General features: G+C 43.5%; 1 protein-coding gene across 1 annotated transcript in view; it reads left to right on the forward strand.

Annotated features, from left to right (window-relative positions):
* Nucleotides 1-12278, forward strand: part of LOC122800226 (dynein axonemal heavy chain 17-like) — a 17083451-nt gene that overhangs the window by 5819075 nt on the left and 11252098 nt on the right. Inside the window, exon 19 of the mRNA XM_044069720.1 lies at nucleotides 1053-1221. Within this exon, the coding sequence (XP_043925655.1) occupies nucleotides 1053-1221 (169 nt within the window). The remainder of the gene's footprint in view (nucleotides 1-1052; nucleotides 1222-12278) is intronic.

The following is a 12278-nucleotide window of genomic DNA, read 5'->3' on the forward strand; positions in this document are numbered from 1 at the left end:
TACCCAACTTTTCATTTACTTTGCTGTTAATAAACTAGGTTGCCATGTGTCCAAAGTCATTCTTTCTAGATGGCTTTTGGATTGCATTCCATACATTCACTCATCCCATGATTTCCCTTTGCTGGGCAGACCTAAGGCCTGTTCAGCTGGGTCTGTGCCTACTTCCACAGCCTTGTCCTGGTGTTCCTCAATTGATGACACTTGTGCATCAAACTTGATATTAGATAAATTGGTAGACTCGACCATGATGGGGAAAAATAATTCTTAAAGGGGCTCAAGCACTAGTTTTGCTGGGTTGGATTTGACAATAATCTTGAGGACCCCTAAATTGTATTGGACAGAATAAATGAATGAAAGGATCTAGCATTATGGTAAGTACATAACTTCCATTTATATGATACATGATGAGAAGGGTAGACTGTCATGTAGTTTTGGAAAGTTTAACTGGTAAACATTTTTAATACCTGTGGTATTAATCCTAAAAGTCATGAAACCAAGCATCTTCTAACAGATCTATTTTTATAGTAAGTATGTTTTAATTAATGTTACATGTATATGAATGCATTTGTATTGAATTATATTTTCTTGTATGAACCTCAGCTGGACTTAGCTCCAAGTTTTTTTTTCCTGGAAATGACACTCTAGTTCAGCATTACTCATTATTTTAGTAAATCATTTAGTTAACAAATAAATACATTGCCGCAGTCACAGATCGTCTAGGAATACATTCTTTGTTATGCACAAGGTTATATACAACCCCTTATATGAAGTATTATGCATCTGCCTGATAAAACAGAAACCAAGATACTTAGAGGGTGTTACTCTGCTACCCCTGATGTCATCTGCAGCTTTATCAGTGATATGCATACTCATACCTTGCTTTGGTACCACATCTGTTGAAAATATCTGGCTGCTATGATGTTCTGGTGCCTCTGGCCAGTATCCAATGTTGTGACTAAAGATAGTTCTGGTTACATAATGACTACACTGTTTCATTCCTTGTTGTCTTTAATGCTGATGTTAACAGACACTTTTTTATTTCACTGTTTTAGACTGTGGCCTTCCCCTTGTTTGAAGTGAGACTAGAACTGGATGCTTCAAGCATAGTGTTTCGTCCATCGTTAGCATATGGTGTAGCAAATGGCTTTGTGTATATGATCGAAGAACTAATGAGAGCTGTTTATAGAATAGCTAGTCTTATACCACGACTTTCTAAACATCGTAAACGGAACTACCAGGTTGGTAAAAAACTACAAGCAATAACAAAGGCAGTGCATCATGTAATCAAGAAATGTTTTTCAAAAATACCTATTTCATTCTTATCACACAAGTAGAAATAAGCAACCAGGTACTTCGGAGACTATGTTTTCAGTAGTCACTAAGGCCCAACCTATATAAGAATTTTTCACTGACACCAATGGTAGACACAGAGACATAATTCTGCTTCCTGAGTGAATCTTTTAAATGATAATTTCTTTGCACATATCTCATAGAAGAGGTGTTTCTCAGTCAGTTCTCAACAGATTTAGTGTTAATGACATAATGCATGCAGCAATGACTTTGACGTTGGCTTCTTGAGTAGAATATGTATAATTACTAAGAATCCGTATAAGTATCTGGAAAAGAGTTGAAAGATGCTTCTCTTAGAAGAATGGGAATCTCTCAAGTTGATTGATTGGTTGTTTGATTTTTTCAATAAAATGAACACAGCCAGAAGACAGTTTCAAAAACTAGTAAAATAAAGAAGGAAACATTTTCACTAGATCAGAGGGAATGGCATTTTGGCAAGTGCCTTTGTAAAACACACAGACTTCAAACCAAAAGACTGGAGCAAAAAGGGTAAAAAAATGTATGACATGAAAAGCAATTGGACATCCACTCAACAAATATAAAGCACATTATTTACAAATAAAAATATAAAAGACAATACAAAGTAACTAAAACCATAAGAAAACAAATTTCTTTAAAAAAATAATGATAAAAAAATGTGATGTAAAATAAAAATGATAATGAATCCTTACTGACAAAAAGGTCTGCTGTGCATGACTCTCTTAAAGTTTATATGATCGGTAAAACCTGGTGGCTGTAAAGCATATAGTTTAATCTCTCATTAATATTTTTAGTATGAATTCGCTCTTCTGTCATCCCCTTAGACACCTTAAGCTTGAGTTTGCCCCCTCTTTCATGTCTAACTGCTTAGTGCACACTGCAACTCTTGCTGCAGTGATTTAGGCCTTCTGCCCTTGCTGTATTTTCCAAAAACCTGATGTAAGACTACAAAAGATAAGTGTTTATTTTCAACTGTTTTCTGCACTTCTAATTAACTAAAAAAAGAAGTTATGTACTCACCATAATGTTCCATGTTTGTTGCCCTTGATCTCACCTTCCTTCTTGCTGTTTGGGTTCAGAGACAATCCTCGGCTTTGACTCAGCCATATACTATAGCTCGAGAGCTTTTACTGGCTCGAGGCTAGCCCCTATCCCAGCATGCCTAGCAGTAGTTACCCAGATCTGTTTGTGATAACCCCACACTATATCAGATAAATAGACAAGAGATATAGTCTACCTTACATATCCGATGACACCTACATATAAAGGTGTGACTCCTCCACAATAGTAGTAGTAGTAGACTCTCCATAAGGTATGGTATAAAGGAAACCCAGCCAGTATAACCAATAGAACAAGGGATTCCTCTTGATCCTCCAGGAAGGGGGAAGGAGGGTGGGACGCAAGAAGGAAGGCGAGATCAAGGACAACAAACATGGAACATTATGGTAAGTACTTAACTTCTTTATGTTATGTTGTCCATATCTCGCCTTTGTTCTTGCTGTTTGGGACAGCGTCCCCAGCACCTAATTCTTGCGTAGCTTACTGGAAAAAACTCTTCAGGACTGTGTAACCAAAGGATGTCCTGTTCCAGGTGGCCACATCTACTTTATAATGAGTGATAAAGGTATGAGGATTAGCCCGTGTAGCTGCTGCACAGATCGAATCCAAAGGCAATCTGGCTTGAAAGGCAATAGAGGTAGACAAGGCCCTTGTTGAGTGCCCTGTAATTTACCCTGGAAGTTTTTGTTTACGCAACTCCTAGGCATGTTTTATAGTGTCTGAAAGCCACTTTGATAAAGTCACCTTTGAGACCGCACAGCCTCTTTTATTGGCCGCAAATGATATGAACAATTGGTCAGATTTTCTAAAGTCCTTGGTCCTGTGTAAATAGAAACTTAACTGTCTATGAACGTCCAATTGATGAAGCTTATACTCTGCCTTGTTGCCATGATTAGGGAAGAACACAAGAAGCTCTATGGATTGATTCAGATTGTAGTCAGAACATATCTTGGGTAAGAAAGAGGGGCTGGTTCTGAGAGAAAGCTGATCTTTATGGAAAATCAAGTACAGAGGAATAATAGACAAGGCCTGTAATTCTGAAACCCTTCTAGCTGAGGTAATTGCAACCAAGAAAAGGGTCTTCCAAGTCAGAAATTTGAGTGGGCAAGAAGCAGATGGTTCGAAGGGAGGAAGAATCAGACTGTCCAAGACGAAATTTAGATTCCAATGGGGAAGAGGTTCTCTTATTGGAGGTCTTAAAAGGGTAGTACCTATTAGGAATGCCTTGCATAACCTATGGGACATGATATTAGAACTCATTTCTCCCATATGGAAATGAGAAATGGCAGCTAACTGAACTCGGATAGTAGTTGCAGCTACTCCTTGGTCGAAGGTTTCAGCAAGAAATTCAAGAATCTTTGAAATGGGAGCAGTAAAGGGATCAACCTGATTTTTGCCTGCCCAGCAAGAGAGGCTCTTCCATTTACTAAAATAAAGTTTCCTAGTAATGGGCTTATGGGAGGAAATCAAATGTGTTTAACTGCTGGAGAAACATCGGGAAGCCTAGCTAAGACTGGAAGTGGAGAAACCAAGCTGTGAGCTTGAGAGCTTGAATGGAAGGATGGAGAGCCCCGACTGATGCCTCAAAAGATCTCCCGACTGATGCCTCAAAAGATCTGGCGCTGGGTCCAGGATCCAAGGCTCTCCTTGCAGGTGAGGCCAAAGGAATGGAAACCATATCTGGCGAGGCTAGTAAGGGGCAATGAGGATTAACTTGCAACCCAACAACTGTGCTTTCTGAAGAACCTTGGGGATCAGGGGAAAAGGTGGAAAGGCGTAAAGCAGTCCTGGGGGCCAGTCATGAAAAAGTGTGTCCCTGGGTGACTGTCCCAGTGGTCGGCCTAGGGCAAAGTAGCTGCTGCATTTGGTATTGAGGGGGGTGCCAAACAGATCCCAGTATGGCTGGCCCCATTTGCTAAAAAAGAAGTCTGCAACTTCCTGCTTCAGTGACCACTTGTGGGGCATCAGGATAGCCCGGTTGAGCTTGTCCACTATCACGCTGGATTTCCCCGGGATGTGTGTTGCAACCAGAAAGTGTTGGGAAGACATCGCCCATTGCCAAACTCATAGAGCCTGTCGACACAAGGGGTAAGACCTGGTTCCACCCTATTTGTTGATGTACCATGCTACCGACATATTGTCCATCTGAATTGCTATAGTCCCTGTAGGTAGAGAGTCCTGAAGTGCTTGCAACGCCATAAGCACTGCTCTCATCTCCAGGACATTGACGTGCAAGTGGTACTTGTGTTCCTGCCAAGTCCCTTGAACAGTCTGTTCCAGATAATGCCCCCCACCACACACCCTATCTGGGAAGCGTCCGTGGTCACTGTGGCTACAGGTTGGGGGGGAGAAGTGGCCTGCCTTTTGTCACCATAGGGGAGTGAAGCCACCACTCCAGATCCCTTTTGCAGGATTCCGTGTTCAGAATCTGATGTGACATGGGTAAATCCTGGAATGACCATTGTGCAAAAAGAAGCCACTGTAGAATTCTCATGTGGAAGCAAGCCATAGGGACCAGAGTGATTGCCGCCACCATAGAACCCAGGACCTTGAGGACAAATCTTGCTTGAATCCTCTTTTGTGTGAACAGCATGACAACCTGGTGACGGATCGTTAATACTCTTTCTTGAGGCAGCTTTGCTATCATGGCCATTGTGTCTATATCTGCACCTGTAAAGGTAATATATTGACAAGGCAACAAGGCAGATTTTTCGTAGTTTATGGTGATCCCAAGTTGAGAACAAGAGCGGATTGTTTATTCCCTCGCCCTGATTAGTTGATGCTCGGTGGTGGCAGTAAGGAGCCAGTCATCTAGATATGGAAACACCCGGAATCCTTGATGCCTCATGTGAGCCGCAACTACTGCCATGCATTTAGTGAACACCCTGGGGGCTGTGGTGAGACCAAAGGGCAGAGCTCTGAACTGATAGTGACTGGCTCCTAGCCAGAAGCGTAGATATCTCCTTGACCATCTGTCAATTTTTATGTGGTAGTACGCATCCTGGAGATAGATAGAGCACATCCAATTGTCCTTTCCCAGAAAGGGAAGAATGGACTGTAGTGTTACCATCCAGAACTTTGTTTTCTTGACTGACTTGTTCAGCCTGCTGAGATCCAAAATGGGTCTCCAGTCTCCTGTTTTCTTTGGAACTAAAAAGAACCCTGAGTAAGTTCTGGATCCAATTTGGTCTGCAACTACTTCCTGGATGACTCTTTTTCTTAGCAACCTTTGAACCTCTAGGTTTGCTTGATCCCAAAGACTGGGTGGAACATCTGGGATAGAGTATTGTCTTTTTGACAGGGGAAGTAAGGAGAAGGGGATATTGTAACCTCTGGATATTATGGATAGTACACATGTATCTTCTGTGATTGTCTGCCAGGCTTTTGGGTACAAGGTTAATCTCCCCCCTGACTGTCTCCAGAGTCAGACAATCAGGCCTCCCTTCAGGAGTGCTGGAAGGGCCTTCCAGAGAAGGTATCTCTGTCACCCTGATTCTGCGGACCCCCCCCCCCCATGAGGTCGGCGTCTTCTGTTGTTATTTCCCCCTCTGTCCCTGGGGGAAAATTCTTCATGTGTGTCAGGAAAAGCTACCTGGGATTTCCGGAACTACATTTCCCCACTCTTCTGGCCTTTAGGATAGGGCCTAGATGGAGCAGAAAAAATGTACTCCTGTTCACACCTGGAAAGAATCTCTTTTACCTGAGGCCTGAACAGGGACAAGCCGTCAAAGGGGGCATTGGTGAAGGAAGACTTGAAGGGCTCCGCAAAATGACAAAGACGCATCCAGGAGTGTCTGCATAAGGCTACCCCTGTGCCTGCCGCCCTGCTTGTCCCATCGGCTGCATAAGAAATGAGCCGCATGGAGGAGTTAGCCACTGAAGTCAAGGTCGCAAGCTGAGAAGCCGCCTTGTCCGAGGCTCCCGCAGCTGTAGGATCCTGTAAGGTATCTTCTAACTCCTTGAGGAGATCCCTTTGAAGCCTTGTAAAGTGGGGCAAATAGTTGAGCGACCTGAGTGTAAAGGTCGCTGAAGAAAACATATGCTTCCCATATCTGCCCATTGTATGAGACTCTTTATTTGGCGGAGGGACAGATGAAGAAGTTTCCGCTAATTCCTTCTTGGTGGCTGCTGTCACCACCATAACATCAATGGGAACACCTGTAGATAAGAAGAGCCTGTCTTCAGGGGCTGTAATGAATTTATTGGGCCTCTACGGAACTGGTTCCATGGTGTCTGGAGAGCTCCAAGCCTTCTGACTCACTACCTGCAATAGTGGGTCAAAAGGATGAGATACTCAAGAGGTGGAGGGTTGGGAAGCGAATGCATCCGGGTACACTGACTTGTATTCAGAAGGGGCAAGGGACTTCCAGTCACCCCTCTGTCTATGGATTTCTAAGATGTCTGAAAAAGAGACATCTTCAGAGGGGGGCCATGGGGACCCTTCTGAGTCATCCAAGTCTGTGTCTGATGTCAAGGACTCAGGGGAGTCCACATGCTTCTTCTTTTAAGTCCTCTTCTGAAGGACCTCCTCCGCGGGATGCTCAGGGGAGGTTTTGGATGAGGTGGGATCGCCTAATGGGGCATCCTGGAGCATGGGTTCCCTACGCTTGAGGTGGAGGGGAGGTTTGGAGGTGGACACTGGCACCGAAGGCAGAGGAGCTAATGGAGCCGAGGGTGGAGCTGTCTCAGCAGACAGCACTCTCCTCATCACCTCGAAGGCATTGCGGTCCCGACCCGAAAGAATCTCCAGCTCTGAAGAAGCAGGAGACTTCCTCCAAACTGAGGGCGACAGCTCCGAGGCCGATATAGGAGCCAAGCTGACCTGCACCGAAGCTCCAAGAGGGAGAGTAGGGTCGGACAAGGGTCCGATGTTGCTCCCCCTCTAGGAACCGATGAGAGAGTGTTGGCTCCCAGATCCCTTGACAGAAAGGGGTATCGAGAAGATTGGAGCGGTAGTCGGAACCGAAATAACAGAGGAGGATACTGGAACCAATGATTCCACCACTACGACTTCCATACACTCAGGCTCCAAACTCAGAGGAGTTGGAGGAGGAATTGAGACAGGTGTTGTTTGGGCTGTTGGCACCATTTCCATCTGGGATGGGCCCGAAAGTATTTTGGCTAATGCTGGTGTCCTAAGAAGCCTCTTTACCACCCTCTCCACATCATCATCATCCGAGAGGCTCCTGGATGACCTTGAGGAATGGGTTGAAGACTGGTGACTGCCCGCCACAGATTGTAACAATGGAGACTGTGAAGCAGACTGCACCGGTTCCAAGGCAGGAAACCTGGAACCCTTATGGGAACTTTCTGGCTCCGAAAACACAGATGGAGCCATAGGTGAAGATGCCTTGTCGGAACTGAAAGTTGGGTCTGACTTAGCTTGTGGTTTGCCCTTGTCCTTAGATGGGTCCAAACTCGGAGCCGAAGAGGATGAAGGCTTGACTTTGTCTGATTTTTTTAGCTGGCTGAGTCCCCTCTATGGCAGCAGCAAAGGGGCTCTTCAGTAAACCTCTCAAGACTAACTTGTTTCTTCTGTCCTGCAGGACTCATGAACTAAAGGCATGGCAGATAGAGCACGAGTACTGCAGGTGAACAGGTCCTAAACAATATACGCAACTCATGTGCCCATCCATAAGGAGCATCTTTTGGCAGCATGAGTCGCACTTTTTTAAACCTGAAGGTTTCAAATCCTTGGCAGTATCCTTGGACATAATAGAGAACAGCACTATGAATAAGGCTATAGACTACTAATGAGAAACTATGCAATAATACTATTAAGAACCAAGTTAGCTAGACAAAGAGAAACAACTAGGCAATAACAGACAAAAATATCCTCTTTTTTTTTTTTTTTTTTTTAACAGCAGGGAAAAACAGAAAAGGGGGTGAGAGCCTCTAAGCTAAATGGCGGACTCCACACCTAAGGAGAGCCTCTAACTTAAACGGTAACTCCTTAAAGTTATAGGAAAGGCAAGAAAGGGAAGAAGAACCCTCTAATTTAAACGGGTTTGGAAGAGGGGAAAGGCCAGAGAGAAAAAACAGTTAAACTACACAAAATCAAGTCACTCAGACAAGATAGGGATAGCTACAAATACGAAGGATAACTACTGTTAACAAATTAGATAAGCTAAACTAGAAATTTTTGATCAAAAATATAAGGGAAAAAACACTTAGCCTGAGCCAGTACCCACAATCTCGACACTGCAAGAGGCAAACGAGATCTGGGTAACTACTGCTAGGCATGCTGGGATAGGGGCTAGCCTCGAGCCAGTAAAAGCTCTCAAGCTATAGTATATGGCCGAGTCAGAGGCGAGAGTCGGCTCTGAACCCAAACAGCAAGAACGAAGGCGAGATATGGACAACATAACATCAATATTTGCTGCATATCTGTTTAAACTGTGCAACTGTTTTTTTTAGGTTTAATAAATTGAATCCTAACCTCTGTTCTGATCTTTGTCTCCTTTTTGCTTATCTGCTTGTTCTGTTCATTTTACTTGTTGCTGCACTTGAAAAACACTAGGATAGAGCTGAATCTAGTACTGTCTGTAACATTTGGAGCTTCTGTAGTACAGTTAATCTTTTGTCTAGAGAGACCTAGCTGTTGCTTCATGGGAAGGGGGGGTTCATTTTGGTCTGATCTAGCTAGAGTTACTGCTACAGGGCTCTGTTTTGGGTGTTTTTGATTGGATAATTTGAACTTTGTCTGGTTCCTGTTTCTCTGACTTAAATAACCAGTGTTTAAATCAGTTTGTGCTTGTTTGCTCAAAGCTGCAGTAAGGTAGGCCTTCTGCCCTTGCTCTGCTGTTTTCCAAAAACTTGCTGTGAGACTAAAAAAGATAAATGATTATTTATAACTGTTTTCTGCACTTCTGATTAACTAAAACAATATTTGTTGCATATCTGTTTAAACTGTGTGACTGTTTTTGGGCTTATTGAATGGAATCCTTACCTGAATTATGATCTTGTATCCCCACCCACCTGCCCAACTGTTGTTGTGATCTTAAAGCTTGCTGGCTTTTGAGTTGCCCGCCTCTACTATAAATTTGATATTGGACACACTTCCTAGCCCCATTGCATCAGCTCATTCTGCTGAGTACAGTGAGATCAGTTGTGAAGGCCCACCCATTGCATCAGCTCATTCTACTGAATACAATGTGAGCAGTTGTGAAGGCCCTCCCCTTTACCGTCTTAACCTTGAATTATCTTCTGTCTACTCACTTTCTACTTAAAATAAAAAAAAACAATATTTGCCTCTACCTACTACATTTTGCTACTTGTGATTAGGTGTTCAACTGCATTTAGTTTGCCACATTTGTTACTGTTGTCGGTAGCCTGATTAAATTGATGACAGTATTCTACTGAATTGCTGCTTCATTTGAGCTGTTGTTTACTGTTGCGATTGTGAGCTAATTTATCCCATTTGCATTGTTTTAAAGCAGTTTACTGATTAATTGCATTTCATTACTGTTTAACTGTATTTCATTGCTGTTTACTGCAATTCATTACTGTTGAACTGCATTTTACTGTAAGTCATTACTGTTTAACTGTATTTTTTCATACTGTGAGTTCTGTTTTTGTCTGTAAGTGGATAATCTGTGCTTTTTTGTGAGTTTTACTGTGTTCTTAACCCTTAAATTGAGTATCATATTCTGGATACAGGTTAGCTGCATCCAGAGCTGTTTGTTTTTGCCTTATGTGTTTATGGTAGCCATCTTGTGTTTGCCTTCTGTGTTTCTTGTAGCCATCTTGTGCTGGTAGGTGCCTATCTTCTCTGCTAATGAGAGTAGCAGGGCTGCCTGGACCTTGTCTAGCACAAGCTGATTGGTAAGGAAAGCAGGGAGCAGCAGGATTGGCTAGATTTCTGTGTTACTAAAAGTGTCTATTTTTTGTGGTATTTAAACCCCAAGTTGGAGCTGGTTTGGGCTTGCTTGCATGTCATGCACCACAGCTGCACTGTTTTTAACACATTGCAATGTATTCCTACTACAAATTTTCCCTTAGTAGCACTTGTGTGATCACCTAGTAATATTCCTCTTAGACCTTCCACCCTTTACCCCCTTAGCTCTCTCTGGCCTCTTTCCTCAGATTCTGACAAACATGGATGGACAATTCCCTCTGGTTTCTCCTGCCAGTCTGGTTGATATAGGCATCCTGAGACAGTGTAGCAACTGCCTCATGTACACAGACAACCCTCTACTACTACCACCTAGGAACACAATTTGTGAGAGATGCACTTACATTAAGAACCTAAAGGCTACACTGTCTCCCTCACAAGCCAGTATATCTGGCACTTAGAAGGCTGTCAGCACAAACACCACACCTCAAACACCACCCACACAACACAGACCCTCATATGCAGAGGTCCACTACAAAGACATACCCAAACAAAGCCCCACCACACCACACATAGTCCACAGACCTGCCACTAAGGCCTAAACATAAACCCAGCATATTAGTCATAGGAGACACCATTGTAAGACACACAGATGTGCCCCTCACCAGGCTGGATAAGGAGAAAGTCATGGTTAGTTGTTTGCAGGTGCCAAAATCCACCATACCGCTCATGCATTTAAGTCTCTCAACAACAGGTACTGTTATGACTGTGCGTAGTCCATGTTGGAGTGAATTTCTTGAGACATACCTCCCTGGACTATATGAAGAGAGACATGATCGCGCTCACTGAATATGTGTCCCAGGCAGGCACGTTCCTAGCCTTAAGAAGCATTGTACCGCCACCCAGAATGATGCCTTAATACAAACAGAAAATGATTGACTTTAACAATTGGCTTAATTTCTGGTGTCATTCCAAGAGGATCCAGTACCTGGCAGCCTGGGAAGACATGATCGATAGACCACAATGCTTTGCCAGAAATGGCCTACATCTGTCTCCCTTGGGCTTTATGGGTCTAGCAAAGGCTCTTACCTCCCCCATAGTGCCTTTTTTAGGCAATAGCATGAGGCCAAAACTACTAACATGAAAACTTCGTCAAAATGCAAATTAAAGGTCATGCTGCTAAACGCTAGGAGTCTAAACATGAAACTACACTCATTGCAAGCATTCTTAACCCTGGAATATGCTGATATTTTTGCAGTCACAGAAACCTGGTTCAAAGCTGCGTAGAGTACCCCAGCCATACCAGGTTACTTATCCTAACATACATTCAGACCCCAAATCGTGAGCAGCAAAGCAAAAGGAGGTGGAGTTGCAATATATATTAGAGACATACACACCTCCAGGCTGATCAAACAGTATGATGCACAGGAGACACTCCAGGTGCAGTTAACCAATGACAAGACTCATATTCAAATCATAGCTAGCTACAGGCCCCCACCTTTGACTCAAGATGGCCCACTCCACCTTTCTGGACCTCTTTGAATCTATTAAGATTCAACTCTTTACCCTGATCCTGGGCAACTTTAACTATCCAGCCATAGATTGGAAGAACTACTCATGCCAAAACACAAATACTCAGAGATTCCTTGATTTCATCAGTGCAAATGCCCTGGACCAGCTGGTCGACACCCCCACAAGAGGTGATAATATCTTGGAGTTGGTATTAACCAACATAGGAAACCACTGCAGCATCCCTACAGTGTTATCCTCCCTGGTAAGATCCGGCCACAAAGTGGTCACTTTTGAAGTCACCATCTTCCCCAACCCACCCCCCCACCCCCTGATAGGGTCAAACAAAAAACTTCTCCAAAGCTGATTACAGCCTCCCGAGGGAAGGTATAAACAGCTTCACACCCCCCTCCCCCTCCATAGGAACTGGCACATATGTCCAAACCTATACCATAGTACTATACAGGCATTTATATAGCTGCATGGAATCAGGAATACCCAACAGGACAAAATTATCCTCCTCAAGGATGAGTAAACCTGTCTGGTG

The sequence above is a fragment of the Protopterus annectens genome, chromosome 4.part0, assembly GCF_019279795.1.
Source record: "Protopterus annectens isolate FY-2018-M chromosome 4.part0, PAN1.0, whole genome shotgun sequence".
Classification (NCBI taxonomy): domain Eukaryota; kingdom Metazoa; phylum Chordata; order Ceratodontiformes; family Protopteridae; genus Protopterus; species Protopterus annectens.